The sequence below is a fragment of the Echeneis naucrates genome, chromosome 18 (genome assembly GCF_900963305.1).
Source record: "Echeneis naucrates chromosome 18, fEcheNa1.1, whole genome shotgun sequence".
NCBI lineage: Eukaryota > Metazoa > Chordata > Actinopteri > Carangiformes > Echeneidae > Echeneis > Echeneis naucrates.
The window spans coordinates 803,057-823,396 of NC_042528.1; the positions used below are offsets into that span (position 1 = coordinate 803,057).

At 44.9% G+C, this 20,340-nt stretch overlaps 3 protein-coding genes across 7 annotated transcripts in view; 2 read left to right on the forward strand and 1 right to left on the reverse strand.

Annotated features, from left to right (window-relative positions):
* The window catches only part of LOC115058578 (myelin-oligodendrocyte glycoprotein-like), a 279,510-nt gene that overhangs the window by 84,751 nt on the left and 174,419 nt on the right, over window positions 1-20,340 (forward strand). The gene's annotated exons all lie outside the window — the stretch shown is intronic.
* LOC115059222 (type II inositol 3,4-bisphosphate 4-phosphatase-like) lies at window positions 453-12,535 on the reverse strand. The gene is made up of 27 exons (XM_029526876.1): window positions 12,531-12,535; window positions 11,365-11,453; window positions 10,861-11,055; window positions 10,324-10,382; window positions 10,142-10,223; window positions 9,859-10,053; window positions 9,688-9,735; window positions 9,514-9,617; window positions 9,139-9,258; window positions 6,668-6,747; window positions 5,676-5,769; window positions 5,465-5,534; window positions 5,225-5,372; window positions 5,012-5,142; window positions 4,805-4,912; window positions 4,614-4,716; window positions 4,166-4,331; window positions 3,863-4,072; window positions 3,673-3,781; window positions 3,311-3,522; window positions 3,095-3,218; window positions 2,883-3,009; window positions 2,670-2,810; window positions 2,467-2,552; window positions 1,508-1,605; window positions 1,264-1,418; window positions 453-685 (listed from the first exon to the last, which is right to left on the reverse strand). The coding sequence occupies exons 1-27, from the start codon at window positions 12,533-12,535 to the stop codon at window positions 565-567; spliced, it is 3,180 nt and encodes a 1,059-aa protein (XP_029382736.1). The 3' UTR covers window positions 453-564.
* LOC115058566 (arfaptin-1-like) lies at window positions 12,202-19,608 on the forward strand. Of its 5 annotated transcripts, none has more exons than XM_029525954.1 (9): window positions 12,202-12,393; window positions 12,910-13,035; window positions 13,805-13,900; window positions 15,686-15,758; window positions 15,832-15,959; window positions 16,031-16,252; window positions 16,350-16,507; window positions 16,635-16,809; window positions 16,899-19,608. In XM_029525954.1, the coding sequence occupies exons 3-9, from the start codon at window positions 13,823-13,825 to the stop codon at window positions 17,052-17,054; spliced, it is 990 nt and encodes a 329-aa protein (XP_029381814.1). In that variant the 5' UTR covers window positions 12,202-12,393; window positions 12,910-13,035; window positions 13,805-13,822; the 3' UTR covers window positions 17,055-19,608. The 5 variants fall into 5 exon arrangements, with proteins under 5 accessions (XP_029381814.1, XP_029381816.1, XP_029381817.1 ...); XM_029525956.1 differs by lacking the exon at window positions 12,910-13,035 and adding an exon at window positions 14,179-14,284; XM_029525957.1 differs by lacking the exon at window positions 12,910-13,035 and adding an exon at window positions 14,179-14,284 and having other exon boundaries at window positions 15,844-15,959.

Below are 20,340 nucleotides of genomic sequence, written 5' to 3' on the forward strand. Positions count from 1 at the left end.
GCTTTTCAGAATAAAGTTCAGAATCATAAATTCTTTATTGAACAATTTTCGTAAAGAAATGAATATGCAGAGCAAATGTCAACGTTTTATAAGACCACAGTTACTCATGTGTTGTTGTAAGAGTGAAAGGACAAAGGAATTTGAATGAACATTGTTTAAATGCCATTAATGCCGTTAGCCTGCCGCTATTTTAGCTTTATCTGTTCAACACCTGTCGCTTCCACCTTTACTTTGAAAATATGAACGCGAACCGGTCCGCTAAATTTGCTGAGCGGGCGATTTTTACTTTAATTTTGAAGAGCCGGACCCGTCGTTTCCGCTCTGGCTTGGTGTGACGTCAGCGGCAGCGCCTCCTGGCGGCTCGGCAGGAGAACGACAACCAAACCGTCAGACTTCTTAATGAAGGTAACACAAAAGAACGACACAAAGAAAAGTCAGCAGTTATATTAACATCAGTATTCATTTATTTCTGGATCAAACTCCTGCAGCCTCAGCGAACAGTTCAGTTCATACACAACACGACACTTCGCAGCCTGTACAGGAAGTGACACGCTGTCAGCGCTTCTATCCGTAGCTGCCGTCAGGAGGCCGGTACAGTTTGGGGAAGGTGAGAAGCTGAACGCTGCTGAAGGCGAACTTCCTGTTTCCGACATTCTTCTGAACGTTGTCCAACCTGCAGCCATCCCTGCACACACACACACACACACACGCACACACACACGAATGAGCAGGAAGTCGTGGATGTCACAGCTTTGTGTTTGCACTACAGAACATGTCTTCATCATCACCATCAGGCCGTCCGGTCTACTGGTACTTGGCCAGCAGGATGACCAGACTGAGGATGAGCCAGAGGACCAGCAGGTGGGAGGTCACCAGGAGGAAGGCCACCGGGTACAGGTGCCGTCTGGGAGCTCTGGGGGCCAAACAGAGCGGGAGCCAGGAGCTCTGGAGCTCAGAGGGACCTTCCCCCAGCTCCACCCCAGAGACACTGAACCCCGACTGGGCATAACAGCCCAGCATCTGCCCCCAGGACAGACGAGACCTGGAGGACCGCGGTTTTTTGTGTGCGTGTGAAAAAAGAGTGACAAGCAAAGAAGAGAAGAAAAATAAGAGTGAAGAATGACATGAAGAGAAAAAAAGAAGAAAGACGTTTAAGAAAAAGTGTTCAACAACATAGAAATAAGGAGAAAGGAAAGGAAAGGAGGATGGGGAGGAGTTTGTTCTGGAGTAACAAAACACACAGACACACACGGGAACACACACCTCCTCATACAGTCCAGTGCGGTGCTGAAGTGTTGTTGGCTGAGTGTGTGTCGCTCTCTCAGTAACACACACTGCTCCAGAGTCACTGACATCGCTGTGCGATCCTTCGCACTTTTACAGCTGGTCAGACGAACGCCGTTCACTTTTCGACACACCTGCACACACAATAACACAACACTCTGTCATCGTTGTGTTTTTGTCCTTTAGTCTTTTATCTTTCTCACGTCTGTCGTTCCAGTCTCACCATAGCAGCGATCCACAGAACTTCCACATTTTTCCTCTTCTTTGCTTCTACACACCGATCCAGAGAGGACAACAAGTCTGACAGAGACTGGATACCAGCTGGACAGAGGCAGAGACCGAGACAGAGAGAGAGGCAGAGAAAGAGACACAGAGACAGAGACAGAGAGAGAGGCAGAGTCAGAGATAGAAAGACAGAGACAGAGACAGAGAGAGAGAGAGAGAAAGAGACAGAGAGAGAGGCAGAGAGAGAGAGAGACAGAGTCAGAGAGAGAGGCAGAGACAGAGAGAGAGTCAGAGAGAGAGAGAGACAGAGTCAGAGAGAGAGGCAGAGAGAGAGGCAGAGAAAGAGACACAGAGACAGAGACAGAGAGAAAGACAGAGTCAGAGATAGAAAGACAGAGACAGAGACAGAGAGAGAGAGAGAGAAAGAGACAGAGATAGAAAGACAGAGACAGAGACAGAGACAGAGAGAGAGGCAGAGAAAGAGACACAGAGACAGAGACAGAGAGAGAGACAGAGTCAGAGATAGAAAGACAGAGACAGAGAGAGAGGCAGAGACAGAGAAAGACAGAGACAGAGACAGAGAGAGAGGCAGAGAAAGAGACACAGAGACAGAGACAGAGAGAGAGACAGAGTCAGAGATAGAAAGACAGAGACAGAGAGAGAGACAGAGAGAGAGGCAGAGACAGAGAGAGAGAAAGAGACAGAGGCAGAGTCAGAGATAGAAAGACAGAGGCAGAGACCGAGACAGAGAGAGAGGCAGAGAAAGAGACACAGAGACAGAGACAGAGAGAGAGAGAGAGACAGAGTCAGAGATAGAAAGACAGAGACAGAGACAGAGGCAGAGTCAGAGACAGAGGGACAGACAGAGACAGACAGACGGGTAACAAATCCTTTGATTCTGTGTGTTCCCTTCAAAATAAAATCCCTGTGATGGTAGAGAAGGCAGCGGCGTCTCACCCATGTCAGGCAGCTTGTTACAATAATCTTTCAGACGCTCACAGCTCAGCTGATTGACTCTCTCCTGCAGCGAACTGTCTCCAAATCTAACAACAAACCAACAACAACATCAATAACATCGTCAATAATCAGCTGATCTAAAGTGACAAGATAAAGACAGCACCCCTGAGGTTGTGTGTGTGTGTGTGTGTGTGTGTGTGTACCTCTCAGCCAGACTCTGCTGCTGGTTGATCCCGATGTTGAACAGAACTGGATGAACTCGTATCAAACGTCCATCTTTTAGCTCCTGTGGCAACAACCTGAACGTCTCCGGGGGTAACGGCACCTCAATGACAAAACTGCCCCTGATGAGCACACATTAGATTAGTGTGTACTCTGTGTGTGTGTGTGTGTGTGTGTGTGTGTGAGTCTCCCACCATGTTCCACTGAGTGTTGGTAGCAGGTCATCCGGTTCTTCTGTTTTAGCTTCTGTGACTGTGAATGCAACTTTGGTGAGGTCGGCCACGCCCACCTCCATGTCCTCCAGCATCCCCACTTCATCACCTGAAACACACACGCACACACATCATGTGGTGTTTACAGAGCGTACACACAGCAGGTGTGTGTGTCAGTGTGTGTCTGTGTGTACCATAGGTGCTGAGCAGGCCTTCAAACTGAGCCAGGACTCCCGCTGAGTAAAGCTGCTGCAGGAAGTCTGGATCCTCCAGACCGCCGTACAGTTTCAGCACAAAACCACAGACCAGAGCTGAGAGCTGGGGGTGAGAGAGAGATTCCCAACATCAGCAGTTCATTCATCTCCTCCATGACAGACAGGTGGAGATCAGTGACGACCCTTCGCTCTCACCGCCTGGCTGAAGACGGCGTGGCGTCTCTGGACGACCTGCGCTGGTCCGAGGTCGACCGTCAGGGCCACGGCGCCCTGCAGGATCACGAAGGTCATGGCGTCTCGGGCCTTCGCCACAGCCTCACGTACACAGTCCCTGAGCGTGACCACGAGAGGAAGCAGCTGCTCCTGCCAGGAGGAGGACGAGGAAGATGAAGAACAGGAGGGGGAGGCTGGGGGGGAGGGGCAAAACCAGAAGAGGGTAAAACCATATGGATGCTGATTATTTTGTCAGATATTCTGATTTCAGCTGTAAGCATTATTTTTATATTCTATCTTCGCTGAAGAAGGAAAACCCTGAGAACTGCTGAACTAATTCCCACCGGTGTTGTGAGAGCTTGTGTCCCCCGACGGTTCCTCCCGCCCCTGCAGACGGTCTACCATGGCGACGATGCAGTTGAGGCTCTTGGCGACGTTGGCCCACGCTCTGTCCTGCACAGACACGCACATTTAGACAAACTCCTCCTCCTTTATGAATCTCCGTGGGCTTCACAGAACAACGCTCCGACTTGCCCACTCTTCTTCGTCGTACGCCGCGTCACATCTGACCCCATCATTGACACAGAGTGAAGCCTGTCCGTCCTGACCGGATGGCGAGCTTTCGCAGAGCAGCCCGTTGCTGTGGACATGGCTGCTGTTGGCATTGGTCACCGACGGGCTGTGGATCGCCAGCAGGGCCCTTTTTACCAGCTCTTCTTTGAGAGCGTGGACAAACTGCTCAGTCTGGACGAAGACGAGGAGATAAAAGAAGGTGGATCTGGGTTGAGTCACTCACGTCACGGCGCCTGATCCTCATATTACCTGCCCACCCCTCACCTGCTCACTCAGGCCGTCCAGTGCCTGCTGCAGTCGAGCGGCGTTCACCTCCAGAGAGGCCGACAGCAGCTCCTCAGCCAGCCCGAAGATCAGAGGCTGCAGCTGGGCCACACTGCCCAGGAGCTCCCTGGCTCTGGAGCTCTCGTCCTCAGAGTAAGAGACAGAGCTGGAGACAGAGTGAAGACATCAGGGATTGAATTAAAATGAGTACATCTACTTTACTGCAATTCAGGATAAATTACAGATCAGTTTTAATAGACAGCTGAGATCTGTAGATGCTTAAAAAAACTAAACTGAAGTCTGAAAAACCTCGACGTATTTGTGAGGTAATCTACAATTCAGCATCACTAATCCTGGGAGAGCACAGATTAAAGAGATTAACCAGCACACAACAATAGGAAGTGATGGACAGAGGGAGGGAGAGAAGCTGCTCAGCGTAACGGTTCACCTGTGCCTGCAGCGTTTACTGAGCAGCCTCTTCAGTCCGCCATGTTTAAAGGCCTGGTGGTGATCAGCTGGAGCGCCGAAGGTGATGACTTCATACCACACACCTGGAGAATGGAAGGACCAGATCCATTTTAACAGCAGCAGCTTTAATAAGAAACTGACCAAAGATGAAGAGAAGTAAAACGGATGAACCTGAGCTGCCCGGATTGGTGACCTCCATCCTCTGTGAGTGCAGGTTGGTGGGAACAAACTGAAGGTGTCTGTCTGACTTACTGCTGCTCGACTTAAAGCAGGACAACACTGCGGGAGAGAAGAGCAACGACGCCAACACATGCATTAATAAACACAGTGTGTCGTCTGCTGCCGATGATTACTGATATCAGGACAACCAGAACAAACCTGACAGTTTGTCCAGCTCAGCCAGTGTTTCCTGATAACATCCTATCAGGTGGTTACAGTGGTTGATGACATCATGGCGGAGTCCATCCCAGTGTGGCGAGAGGTCACCGAGCTCCCTCACCTCCTGGATCCTGAGACAGAGATAGAAAACATGATTAAATCAATTTATAATCATTACTGTGACAGAAGAGTAAGCGATTTATTGTGTAGAACCTGTTAGTGTGCTCCTGGATGAGCACGCTCAGTAGCTGTTTGGGTAACGAGAAAGAGAGTGGCGTCTCCGACAGCTGTTCCCTGACCAGCAGCCAGCGCTGGTCCTCCGTCTGAAACCTGTACACCTTACACACCTGAGCACACAGCACTGCACACACAGACACACACTTTTTGTACATGTGTCTACAAGGTAAGGTGGGGGAATAAATAGTAGAGACAGTGAGATTGTTTGTGTCTCACCAGCTCTCATCATCGGGCTGTTTTCTCTGTCGTGGATAGAGCTGTGAAGACTGTCGCACAAAGCCGGACACTACAGGAACAAACACAACAATAACAAAGACGTCACAGGTTAAAGTCTCAGACTGTACCAGCTCCGTGTGTCATCATCACCACCATAAAGAGGGGCGTTCCGACTGAAGCCAACAAAAGGGAGACAATGTTTGTCCTCCACCTTGTGTTCAGGAGGAGGTTTGTCATCACTCTCTCCCTCCATCTGCAGACGGGACACCTTCACCTCCCCGACCTCATTCATGCCATCCACCGTCCTAATGAGGAAAGACAGAGACGTCAGTCCGTTCTCCATGATCACTTCACTTCCTGTCACCATCCATCTCTCAGCTCAGTTCAGATCCACACGGTAAACTAGATTGAGAAAAAAATATCAATCAATACTTAGTTATTGAGTAACCAGTCAGTTTAGTCAGAATTACCTAACACAGGGAGAAAATAACTACAAGGAACTATTACACAAAAACAGAAAGGTAACTCCTGACTATCAGCTGAAGAGGAACCAATGTAGAACTAACTAAATACAAGATAACAGCAGACAACTCACAAGAAACACAAACTAGAAATGAATTACTAACAGGAAAAACAACAGAACTAAAGAACCAAGTAACTAGCACTAATGAGAAAAACGTCCAAAAACATAAAATCCAGACTGAAATATCTATATGATACAAATATTGAAATGCATGAAAAGTGACCAGAACAACAGAGCCAGCAATCCTCAGCAGCTCCTCAACAGCTCTGCAGTTCTGCTAACCTGTGTCAGGTATGTATGAGGACGGAGACACACCTGAACCCAACATGTCAGCACAGACACTCCTTCTGTCTCCTTTCGCTCTCTCCCCCACTCTCTGCCTCTGTCTCTCGCCCTCTCCCTCTCTGAAGATGTTGTGATGTAAAAACAGGAAGAGATTGTGCATTTCTACGCTTTGAGGTGGAGGAGGAGTCAACCCACCTCCCCGTCTCACTTCCTCTTCTGGCTACAGGTATCCCAGCAACATCCAATCAGGTGACATCTCCCAGACCCCTTTAAAGGCTCTGAGCTGCGTTCCATTCATTTCAAAGACCAAAGATAAGACTGCAGGGGGCCATTAAAGGGACCACTGTCCTGGATTTTACAGACTTGAAAGGTGGCTTTAAGGTGATCGCTCTTACCTGAGGCTGACAGAGATGTGAGGCTCCTTGGACCTGAGCAGGTCTCTGATGGAGAAGGAAGCGAAACCCAGAAAGCTGGTCTAAAAGAGAGCGAGAGTAGTGTGAACTTTAGACGGTTTAAAAGTGTGATCCTGAAACAATCCAGCCACTATCCTGTTCATGGAAGGCTGTTTTTGCTCTGCTTCTCTGCACGGGAGGGGACATGCTCTGTTTGGATTAAAAGCTTCTTGAAAGCCAGCCATCATTGTCTCCAATCTGGAGCTTTTCCTGGAAATAAATCCTCTCTCTTCCTCCAGCTGAAGTCCTTGAAAGTAAAACTGACACCCTAACAATAAATGAAGACCGTTCTTTATAGAGTATAAATCTGTCTGGTCAGGGTGTTGGACGTTGGCGTTGTAGAGGCAGCTTCTCTTATTGGAGGTTAGTTTCTCATGGTTAAAGCCTCAGTTCCTCATCAGTCATGTGACTCTCTTGTGTCTTTGAACACACAATGCGAGTTCCCCTGTTATAGCTGTGGTTATGACGTCTCATCCTGCTGATCAAACTTCACCACCACAACAACAACAACAACAACAACAGTAAAGGCCCGAGAATGTAGAAAGCCCGTTTCCTTTAAACCCACCAAACGCTGAACGTTCCACAGGATGTTTCCTGCTCTCAGTTACAGCTTTAATATACAATAATATGAATTAATGAATGACACATTTCATCCTTGGGTCACAGCAGTGCACCAAAAGTCCAGGCATTAAAATCACTCTGTTGCCATGACGATAATCAGAGGATTACCTTGACGAGTGAAAAGCACTCAAATCACTCAACGTGCTGAGACACACTCAGACACTCAAATCAAGTGAAATTAAACAAATTAAAGATTTTTTTTTTCTTTGTCTTCGATTTGGAGCCAACAGTCACCGAGTTCGGTCGTGGTGCGCTGAAGGCCGTCCAAGTGCTGACGCTCAGCTGCTGAAAAGCATCATACTGACAGGAAATCAAACATGGTCACCGTGACAACGGCAGTGTGAAGCCACAGTGACAAAACTTGGCAGCTGGCTGATGTCAGAAAGTCCTTGAACGCTCCCTCACGTCTGAAGTCCCAGAAGTCCTACAGGCTCAGTATCTGCATGGACAGATCCACCTTTATGTCTGACAGTTCTATAAACGAGCATACTTTAGGAGTTCCACTCATCAACAGCTGTTGATCAAGTTTGCAACAGAAACTGACCGAAAGACACAAACAGGAAATTGAGAAGTCACTTGCTTTATTTCCTCAGTTGCATCTGAATGTTTGGCCAATAACAAACACACACACACACAGCTAATCTGTTTCATTGAGTTCTTGGGCAAAATAAGAGGCTTTTAAGATTAGATGCTAATCCCCATCAAACCCACACACTGTGTGTGTACTCCCTTACCTGTCCAGCAGTGGTGCTGTTGTCTCCTGGTGGACAGAAACACTTGGTACATGCCATCATTGCCAATAAAAAAAAAATGTAACCAAACCAAAATACTTCCTTCCTGCTTCTTCACGTCTGCTGCAAAGCGTTGAAAACTGGAGTCTTTAGGGTGAGGGTTAGGGTTTTTTTACATCACATGACAATTATTCATCTACTGAAGAAAAGAGAAGAATCTGAATCACAGTAAATGATCTGGATCCAGGAACCTGAATGCAGTCTTCTCTGCTCCATACTCCAAACATCTACCGAGTTCAGACCAGGTCAGTAAATCAAACGGGGAGGTGGTGATGGCGGTGACCACATGCCGGTGAAGTTACAGAAGTAATCTGATTACTCTGGGTAGCTACAATATCTGGAACACTGACCTGGAATTTCCCACCTGCACCTGAACGGACTACGACATTAAACCTTCCTGCACAACTGCATCTGATATCAGTCAAATGAAATGACTACAGCAGCTCCTGAAGCATTTACTGACAGTAAGAGGCAGGAGAAATGAAGAAGATATGAAGGAGAAGAGTCCAGTAGCTCAGGACCAGCACACGTCCGAACAAACGAATCCATCTGTTATGAAAAATGGGCTGAAAATCCTTCTCAGGTCGTCTCTTCTGCTCCAGCCAAAAAGACTAACACACACCGGCCGAGCCGCTCTGCTCCCTCCATCACCTTTCCCTCCTCCTCTTTCACCACAGCCTAAAGGATTAAAAATTGGACGACCGTTGGCATCATGGGAAACACGCAGATTAGCGGCAGCTCCTGGTGGGCCGGCCTCGGCCAAATTCGGCAGAAAAAAGAGAGTAAAGAGACGGAAACGGAAAACATCCATTGATCTAAAACCTGTCTGTCCTCGTTTCACCCTCCATCTGTGTGTGTGTTTGAGAGAGAGACTGATGTTAAGTGACTCTAGAGAGAAATCAAGTGTATGTTGAAAAGCTACCACCACTGGTATTGCACACATACATATCCTTTGCACTAATCCTCTTATTTACACAGTTTTGCAGACACACACACACTCACTGCGTTGTGTGTTGTTGGCTCCCCTGTGCGGTAAACTGTGACTTTGATCCTGGTCTGATGGTAGAGAGGGTAGTCGCCATGGAAACACACAGATGTTACAAACACGCTTTCATCCGGCCCCTGAAACACACACAGACACACACACATATGATTCACTGTTTGTCTGGGACTTTAAAGGATGTTGCAATGAATTACATTCATTTTTAGAGCTAACACAAAACTAATATCCATTCCGGCTAAAGATAAACCTCAATGTGGAAATTTGTGATGTCACAACAAAGCAATCAGTCAGCCACACCCACAAACTCCGCCCACCTGTGAGGACCTTGACGGACAAATTCTACCCACATGAATTCATTCTGTGTGTGTGAGTACCTTGTCTAACTTGCAGTAACAGTGTTTCCTGACAGTGTGAGTGTGTGTGTCGATGACACACACTTGAATCTGGACTCCAGCTGCTGCTGAGACTGGTCGACACTCTGAGAGAGAGAGAGAGTGAGAAAGATATGACTGTGTGTGTGTGTGTGTGTGTGTGTGTGTTTGACCTACCAACTGAAAGGTGCAGTGGTGATGCTTTAACACCAGATTCAGCTCCACCTGGTGGTCAAAGAGTAACATTACAAGATCAGCAGATATCTATATACCCATTTTAGACTTTATGAGGAAAAACACAAAAGAATGAACTTGAAGTGATGGACACGGTGCGAATGAAACACTCACCTGAGCCTCCATTGGTCTCCAGTTTTCTGTCACCACGGCAAGAAGCAGCTGAGTGTGTGTGGAGGAGCTCGGTGAGCTGAGCGATGCGTCTCCTCAACGCTTCGGTGTTGGCGTCTCTGAGGGCATCCAGCCACGACACACACTCTGCACAGCTGCTGGACTGCAGGAACATGGGAGGATCGCCGCTCTCAAAGCCTGCACACACACAGACACACACTTTTTACCTGACTAACACTATTTCTAACGTGTGTGTGTCTGCGTGTATGGGTTGTGTGTCACTTACTGACAGCCAGTTGTCTGTTGTCATCAGGAAGCTTCGTGACATCACATCTTTCCAACGACAAAACCTCCACGATGTCCCCGCGCTAAAAGACACAGCAAAGAAAAGTGCAGTATAAATAAAGTTTATTATTTAATTAGTGAGTGGATGAGCTTCCTGTCTGATGTCAGTTTAACATTCCTCACCTGTTTCTTCAGGATGAACAGCAGGTTTCCTCTCAGCCGACAGAACCTCTCGATGAGACCTGAGAGAGAGGACATCCGACTTAAAGAACATCTGCATGAAGGCGACCTGGTGGGGTTGTATTTATGTCAGACACGTTAAACCGTCTCTGTCTGAATGTTCAGGATCTTCTGTCACTCACACACATTCCAGGAAGTTAGTTCAGACTGAGTCAGAGGACGGAAATAGACAGAGACGACTGATGAGGAGCTGCAGAGCAAGGCAGCAGAACGCAGACTGTTCAGAGAGCAGATGGGAATAGAGTAGAACAGAGTAGGACAGAGTGGAGTAGAACAGAGTAGGACAGAGTGGAGTAGAATAGGGTAGAGTAGAATAAAACAGACTAGAGAGGAATAGAATAAAGTAGAACAGAGTAGAATAGAGTAGAACAGAACAGAGTAGAGTAGAGTAGAATAGAATAGAGTAGAGTAGAACAGAACAGAATAGAGTAGAATAGAGTTGAATAGAATAGAGTAGAGTAGAACAGAATAGAACATAACCTCTCTCCTCTCTTCCGACTCTCAGGGTTCCTTCTTTCTGGAACTTTTCTGACGTGTCTTCTCTGGACAGAAACAACAGATGACTGTGATTCACCCTCAGCTTCATCCTCCTCATCCTCAGAGGCATCAACTGTCTGCAAGCCCCCTCATCTTCATCTTCATCTTCATCATCATCATCCTCATGTTTTTCACTTCCTGTGAACAGACAAACAGAGTCACGTGGCATATCGATGACTGATCGATATTAAGTGATAAAAGGTGGATATTACTGTTTTAAACAATCATTCATATTTGCAGTTATCTGATTAAAGAGAAAAAAGGCTTCAGCTGTAAACACAGTTGTTGGTTTTATTACACATAAACAAAATAAATACTTGAGTTGACCGTTAACTTCAGTTTGTCAACAAAAACAACCGTAAACTCGATTAAAAAACACTTCCTGTCACTCAACCTGTGAATAATCTCACATTCAAACACATTATGGAGTTTATATTTGTGTCTTACCGACATTTAGAAACACGTTTTTAGGATTTAAGCCAACTTTTCCTGCCGCCGTTTGTTTTGACCGGAATCCATTCAGGACCTTTGGTCGGCTGAAGTATCGCGAGAGGTGTTCCACATCGTTGGACTCTCAAGATATCGCGAGACTGCCAACAAGAATGGCTCAGAAAAATGAAACCAGCTTTAATTTAAAAAATATTGTAAACACCATTTTATAGTAAATAATGACGGCTAAAGTTGTTGTAAAAAAGCAGGAGTTGTAATGGTTTAATTTTCATTACCTTTTCATAAAAGTTTTTTTAGAAAGCTTTAGTTTTCATTGCTGTTATTATTTATTATTACTGTCTTCGCTTTCTTTTTTCCACCTAAATTGTCCCCATATGATCCAGTTTGGCTTTTCAGATTCAGCAGGTCTGTTTGGAACTGAGCTGCTGATTATATTTTAAAGAACCATGAGGAAGTTGAATTTAAAAAAAGAAGAAGAAATAAAAGCTTTGTTCTCATATGAAAACAATTGAACTGTAGATTATTAAAAAAATCCCCCAATAACGTCACAAATAAGTGCAGACTTATTGTAGTTCATAATAAGTTTGAAACGTCTCTATTTTTTATCATACTTACTTAACACACACTTTTATGATTTTATGATCATCATAAATTAGATAACTACAAATATTTATACTTTAATTGAATAATTACTGATTGAATTTTATTTTGTAAAAACTTCATTTTCTCACTTTTTAAAAATGAAAGAGATTGGTTTGTTATCCAGCACAGCCCGTGTGGGCGGGGTTCCTTCTCTGGTTGTTCCCGCGGCCATTCCCGCCCTCCGGTGAACCGAAGTTACCCACATCGAGCCCACCCGAAGCAGGGACCCAGTTCCGGGTGTGTTTGGCTCTTCTCCGCCGTTTCGGCTGCACAACTTTTTTCATTCTCTGTTTACTGCTCGTTTTGTCTGTATTCTTAATAAATGAAGAGTTAGAAGGAGGAATCCGACGAAGGAGAAGGAGCTTGTTCCAATCCGGTTTGAAGGTAAGGAGCGGTTCGGGGTCAGCCGGTTTCTCCTCCCTGATGTCTTCCACGCTCCATCTGACATTACTGACGGAAAAACACCTTTTAAATCCACCCAAACGAAGCAGTCTGACCTGGTGGAGCTCAAACTAACTCACCTCATGGTCATTTTGTTGGCAGGCTGCTGCTGTTGTTTGTTGTGTTGTCCAGGTGTACCTAATAAACTGACACCTGAGGGCACCTAGCTTACAGCACAGCCATTCCATATTGAGGATTTGTTGTTTAAAAGTGATATTAAAGGATGATTGTCAGATAGATTGATGTTTCACAGGTTTTAACATCATTCCTGTTACTGAGCAGAAGTGGAGATAAAACTGATATGGCTCATGTTTGGAGGAAGTATATTTCTTCATGTTCTGTTGTATAGAAGCTGAAGACAGCCACATTGTTTTTAAACATACAAATTAAAAATGCAAGGACACCATCATTAAAATTTTACTGGATGTGAAGGGATTTATCCTCGGTCATGTATTCAAGGTTCACTGGGGAGTTTCAACATCAGAGACCTGGACCAGGTCACAACCCAGAGCTAAATCCGCCTGCTGGTCCAGACTAAGGTTTCCTTATCTGTGGAGGTCTGGATTCAGTCCTAGTCGACACCAGGTGATGACAAGCCCACATGTAGAGACTCCATCTTTGGCTCGTATCTTGTGAGATCACACATGAGGGGTTGAAGTTCACACTGTTTACCTGAGAACACAACGACAGGTCTGCGACTTGTTGCCTTGAACTGACTTCCAGGCTCCTTAAGCAGAAACACGTCCTGACTTGTAAATTATTCATTGCGGTTGGTGTGTTTCCCCTCCATCCCCTCCATCTATAGTTGATTCACATTTTAGGTGTGGGTCATAGTGCAGAAAGTATAAACCTAAAAAAATATATATAACTACAAGGATGACACACAGCATCCTGTCAGCAATGGTAAATAAATTATCAGATTTTTCATTGTCACATTGGCTAAAATAAGAATATAATCAGTTTTTGTTGCCAGATGATTGTTGTGTAAGTTAGATGACTCACACAATCCCTCAGAAACAGACGAAGAAGAAACAAAAACAAACTTAGGAACTGAACTTACAAGGATCAAACACAGCGGATGATTTCAGTATTGTATAAAATGCTCACTCTCCTGGACTCACTGTTGTTGCTTCATAGATGAGGAATTATTTATTTATTTTTATTTATTTTTTTTTGGGGGGGGGGGGGGTGTTACTGGAGAAATTCCTATATTTTGTCTACTTTTATTTCTGACCACTAGATGTTGCTGTTCACTTGCTCTGATCTTGACAGTCCACAGACACAGCACACTGAGGTCTGTAGATTGGAGGAAAGTGGATATAAATATAATTAACTGAGATGTGTTGTGTTTTAGCTCCTCAGGAAGTAGAAGATGATGATGGAGGCAGCAGAGCCAAGTGGAGACATCAACGTAGTGACGGATACCACAGAGGAAGAAACTCCCCCCAGGGTGAGACGGAGCTCTGTGACTGAACATGTCTGACATTTCTCCAGTTCAGTTTCAGCAAAATAAGTCAACCGTTTAATAAAAGGCAGAACCCTAAAAATATCATTATTCCTGTAGAGAAAAGCCTCTAACATGTTGAGGAGTCTTAATATGGTGTTCCTGATAAAGTAACATTTTTCAGTTTTCTATCTATTTCCCTTGAAATGTAGCATCATTTAAAAAATTAATATCATGTTGTACTGAAGACTGTAAACTAGAGACTGAGACCATAAACTCATCAGGAAAACCTTTACTGAGGGGAAGGAGGGACATTTTCCCAAAGACGACTTCTCCATGCAGCTGCGATTCAAACTGACGGACCTCGGGGAGCATGGCAGTCTTTATTTAGTGAGTTGATTAACACCTTTACAGGCTCAGACTCAGTAGTTGCAAGTTCTCACCTTGCAGTGGACTCCAGGTGGATCCAGGTGGACTGTGACATCACTGGTGGGTGTGTGCGACAGTATAACCTGACCAGTGGCATTAAAGACAAGCTGAGCGTGTGCTTGGTGAATCACTCAGCTATAAATCAGACGTGGTTGATTTATTTGTGCTCTACAGTTCTTCCACACGTTATGCAACCCGTCGAATAATAGAACAGAAACGGCGTGCAGCAGCCTCCACAATGTTATCAGCTGTCGCCACGACAACATAGGCAAACCTGCAGTGATAAATGCTGACAGCAAGTGGATGAAAGGGAAAGGGATGAAAAAGTTGGTTCTTTTTTGGCACGATAAGGCGAGTGTTGTTGTGGTCACTAGTGATGGGGTGGGGGCGGGTAACAGGAGGGGCCACACTGATGACGTCAGCAGGTGACTCACCTGTGTGCTGAGCAGCTGATTCCACAGTCTTTTACTGTGAAGGCTTGTTATCCATAAGAATATATATTTATGGTTTTAAGAAGCACTCTCTCTGTGAAGAGTTTTATCTGGACTGTCCCTTTAAGAGCTCACTGAGGTAACCAGAAACCTTCCTGCCTCACACCAGCTTCTCTAACCTTTAGAAAGAGCAGAGGTGTGTGTGTGTGTCATTCTGCATCATTAACAGCTTCGCTGTCTCTTCAATGCAGCACAACAACTTTTTGTGAGGACCACAGACAGTGGTTCTGGTCCAAACAGTTAGCTGTGAGCTCGATAAGACATCACTGCTGGTCCTCACAGATATAGAAGTACAAAAGTGTGTGTCGTTACCTCTCATCTGCATCAGGTGACTCTTTCCTGTCTTGAGTGCGCTGGTGACCTTTGACCCCCCTTTTCCCACCGCCAATCACAACAGGGACCCCTCATCTCTGCGGCAACCTCACAACCTTTTGTTCTTAGCTCTGATTGGCCGCCGTAGGCTCCGGTTCCCACAGCAATCGCTCCGTGTGTTGTCACGGCTGCTTTGACTCCTGACCTTTGACCTCTTTACTGTTGGTTACTGGTGATGTCGCTCCTCGAGGAAGCTGAGGCTCCTGCTGCATTCAGGAGCTGTTAGAAATTTGAAGTTCCAGCATAGAAAAAGTGGCATTAAAGAGTTAAAGATATGACAGATGGATGTCAGGATTTTGGAATTGAATAAGTTACATTTCTCCACACAGAGGTCTGACGTCGTACGCTATTCAGAGCCCTTAGCCAAAAGGGTTTGAAAGAGTCATCCTGAATTAAGAAACTTTTTTCCCTGCTCTCTGGCTTGAAGCTGAGTGGATGCTGTTTCAGGTCTATTTACCTCCGGGACTCAAAAGGGATGTGACTCTCTGCTCTTTGACAGGAAGCTAACCATAACTGCAACCACGGCAGTGTCCCCTCCTCTCCAGCTGAGGAGAGTGCTGAGCAGAGTAAAGGTAAGATATTGATTTTTTTTTTTTCCTCTCTAATGAGGTTTTATGTCAATTTAATGTCAATATTGACCCGTAGTTCCCCATCCAGACCTCCCACAGACCCCACAAAAACCAGGAAGTGGAACTGTGGTCATTCAAGGCAACGGCAACACAGCGAGCGAGAAGCTGCAGAGAGTCCGCAAGTGGAGCATCACCACGTATAAAGTGAGAGGATTAATGGATGTGATCATCAGATGTGGGCGTGGCCAGCAGTGTAACGCCGGCTCTCTGTGCAGTATACCCGACAGGCTCTGTCAGAGAAACTGGGCCGTGGATCTCGGACGGTGGACCTGGAGCTGGAGCCGCGCCTGGAGCTGCTCAGAGACGACCGACAGCGCTACAGTAACGTGACCAAGCTGGCTCAGACGCTGGCCAATCAGCTGGCACAGTTCTCTGTGACACAGAAGACCCTGGGCGACGCCTTCACCGAGCTCAGCCTCAAAACGCCGTCGCTGCATGTGAGTCTGTGCAACCATCGGTCACACTTCCTGTCTCACAATCACAATTTTTAGATCAGTGACTTAAAAACTTGACATGTATGTGATCATAAATCAGGTTGAGTTCGGCGCCAATGCAGCAGCTCAGAAGTTTCTCTCTAAGAGCGGTGAGACTTTGGTGGCAGCTGTTAATTCCTTCACATTAGATATGAACACTCTGATCAACAAAACCATCGAGGACACCATGATCAACGCCAAGCAGTACGAGGCTGCCAGGTGGGTGTTTCTGTTGGTGTCACTCCAGCAGAAATCAAAGACATCATTCACAAAACGTTGACTGTAAAGAGCGGAGAATACAGAGTTGTAGATCTCCCAGGAAATAAAGTTTTACCTCCACCGTCAGGATTGAGTACGACGCGTATCGAGTGGACCTGGAGGAGCTGAACTTGGGGCCCCGGGACACCGTCACTCTTCCCAAGCTGGAGCAGGCCCAGAAAGATTTCCAGAGCCAGAGAGAGAGATACCAGAAGATCAGAGACGACCTCTCCGTCAAAGTGAAGCTGTTGGAGGAGAACAAGGTGAGACGGGCTGAAGGAGAGGTCGGAGACCCGGGCGAATCCTCCAGAATGTGTCTTCACAAATCCTCCATTTTGTTTTCCATTTGTAGGTCAAAGTCCTCCATAACCAGCTGTGGCTGCTCCACAACGCCGTCGGCACTCACAGTTTATCTTGTCACAACTTCCTGGAGCAGAACATCCGGCAGGCCAGCGAACAGCTCAACAACTCTGGTGTGGACGCCCCCTCCTGGCTGGAGGAGAGCTGACCCAACAAAACGACCACAAAGTCAGCACGAAGGCAGGTGGACAGATTCTGAGGGTGTTTGGGGATCAGTGGACACTATTTTGGATACATTTGGCAGATGTGGACTAAAAATATTCAAATGTATGCGATGTTCTGGGAATTTAGACAACTAGTTAGTTTATTTATACCAAAATTAATTAAATTGGGTTGGATGGATTTCAAATCTCTAGAAACCTCTTAAGAGAAAAATGAGATGTGGGTTTGGAGAAAATATGGGATTTTATCATTTTCCAGGTTTGAAAATATTTTGAGAAGGAAATAATATTCAGGACAAAAGGTTCTCGAGAATGCTCTCTTTCTGTATCAGATATAATCTGCTAGATTTACAGAGCTCGTCACTTTTGACCTGTTTAACAATCACACATACATATACATAGATGCCCCCCTGGTTTTTTCTAGCCTCTGCCTCAGTGTGTTGGGGAGTTAATCCAGCTAATCCTCAGTGAGGTACTAAGCCTTTCTTTGAACTTTTAAAAATCCTCAGCCACTGCAGTCAGAAACTCACAGCTTCAACATTTTCAGTGCTGGAAAAAGCTGCTCCGCTGTCCATAAGGAGCCGTATGTTGCTCCGTTCTGCCCCGAGCTAACATCGAGAAGCTCCAGCTGTTCTCGTCCAGAATTATTAAAAACCAGGAGCTGCTAATTTCCAAGGCTGTCAGACCTTTTTTCTTATGAACAACAACAAAAAGCACTGAGGCAGCAGCCTTAGGTTTTCAGCCCCCCTGACAGTCGCTTTGGCCGAACATCAATAGCAAGCAAATGCAGCAAATTAATGTTAACTCCAAAAGGTGTTTGCAAAAAGTCTAACATGAAACTCATCTTTTCTCTGAGTAATGTCTGTTTTTGGCCCAGCAGGCACCGCTCTACCCCGACAAGGGCTTTTCATCAAGACATTGAAAGATTTAATCAGGATGAAGTGAAAAAGAAGGTGTAGTATAAAGTAGGCTGGATATGTTGCAGTATCTACAGGCTCTGAAACAAAATTAGCTCAAAATAAACTTTGGTTCAAAACTCAACTCAGTTTGGACAAAATGCCCCAGTTGATCAGTAAACTTCAGCTGCCAGCCTCAGATTTTTGCTGCTCGTTTCTATCTCTGGCCTGAACCGTAAGATGTTCAGTTGCCGTACGTCAGTGATGATGTTTCGTTCCCTGGTTAGAAATGTTTGACTTCCTGACAGCCTCAGATTTGGTTTAAGAACCTGTTCACAAGTTCATGATGTTGAAGTTTTTGTGGATCAGGGAATCAAACTTCTATACAACTTTGGAAGTCTTGAAATATTTTATTTGTAAAAGCTGAGAAAAAATAATTCAGTTTCATTGTAAATGCTAAACATGTACGCTGCCTGATCTTCCTTTTATCCGTGTGGTTGACAAAATAACAAACACCTTTACAGGGCGATGCAGTCAGACTATCAAAGAAGACTTAGTGGAAATGTTTTATTATCTCACGTTATAATGTAAAGTGATAGTTATTTATCCACCTCCTGTATTTTCTTACACTCTTTGCACTAAATCCAAAGCATAATCTGCTTTAAATGTTCTCATGGTATAATGAAATGTTCATAAACTGACTGTTGTGTTGATTTACATGAATGCCTGTTATTGTTGTTCAGGTCTGACAAGAACCAGCTGTGATGTCAGTCGAGTCGGTGCAATAATGTCCCAAAAAACTTTTCACCTTGAAAGGATATTGACACTTCCAGTTTTTTCTTTGTTTCCTTTAAAATCGTGCCACTTGTGTTAAATTGAATTAATTTAAATGGACATTTTTCTGCCGTTTTAAGAGACTTTTTTTAAGAGAAGTTTTGGGGCAAAATTTATTTTCTTAATGTCAAAAAAGAGAAAGCTAACAAGGGATGAGATCTAGTTTTCTAAGCAAATAGCAAAAGTGGAGACATTTACAAACTGAAGAGAAATAAATTTAAAACATCTTATCTTCGGTTTTCTGCAGCACATTCAGTGATTTTTCAACTCACAAAAGCTTTACAGGAACTTTGTTCTGAAGCAGCTAACGGTTTGGGGAATTTTTGGGACTCTGTGATAAAATGGATTTTGGGGGTTTTCTTTCAGCATGTGTGGCTTTTTTTGGTTGTTTCCTGGTTTTCCCCTTCAGACTCTGAATGAGTCTGAGTGCATAAAGTTGTTTATGAAACCAAAAGGCCAAATTATTCAGGGGTTTGTTTTCCATTTGAGTTGTGAATACCAGAAATAGGACCAAAATGTTAAATAATATTAATGTATTGATGATGTAATGCTTATATGTTAAAACTGCCAAAAAAAACTGTTGATGAGAAAATGTGACAGTTCTTTTGTAGTTTAAAACATATTTTCAGTTTTGTTTTGAATCATAAACTTCTAAATAGACTCAACATGCTGCCAGAAGCAATAAACCAAAACTATTCTGTTAATTCTTTCCTGCAGAACTCTGACTTCCTGGAAAGCGAGAAAATTTGTATTTTTGGTGAGGTGCTTTTTTTTACTGAAGTAAAAAATCTGAATAAATTGTTAAAACGTGTTGTATGTGGCTTTATTTGATGAATGTTTAGTATGCGGTGTGTGTTTCTGTCTAAATGCAGGAGGGGGGTCAGTGCGGTGATGGTAGAATAAAACTCTGGTCTGTTTGGGGTCTGTTGCCCTGATTGCACTTAATGGGGGCAATTATTCACCTGGCAACACCAACACACCAACACACAACCCGGATCCTGCTGTGTTTTCAGCAGCAGAAAATAGAGTTTCTCCAAACGACAACATTCCCGTCTGTTTCAAAAGAGTAGTTTGGACAGAATTGAAATAAGAAGTTGATTAAAATACAAACTGCATGGAGGAACCCAGTGAAAGGTCAAAGGTCAGTGGAGACTAAGTCAAATGTCCTTGAAGCACACACCAGGGTTTTTTGCTTCGTTTATTTAAATATGTTTCTAATTTCTATTGAAATTTTTCATTCACAGTTTATTGTCAAAGTGTATAAATGTCACAATCTCATTTGCTGGGGGGCTATTACTGGTTATCAGTTTTTAACAGCTAGGTGTTAGCTCAGCGCTCACAGCGCTGAGTGTTAAAAATGTTTTATTGGATTTATTATTGATGATGATTTGGTTATCACATTTTCACATGAAGGCGACAAATGCTGACACATTAAATTATTACTGTGTGTGTGTGTGTGTGTGGGGGGGGGGGGGGGGGGGGGGGGGGGGGGGGGGGGGGGGGGGTGGGGGGGGGGGGGGGGGGGGGGGGGGGGGGGGCTGAC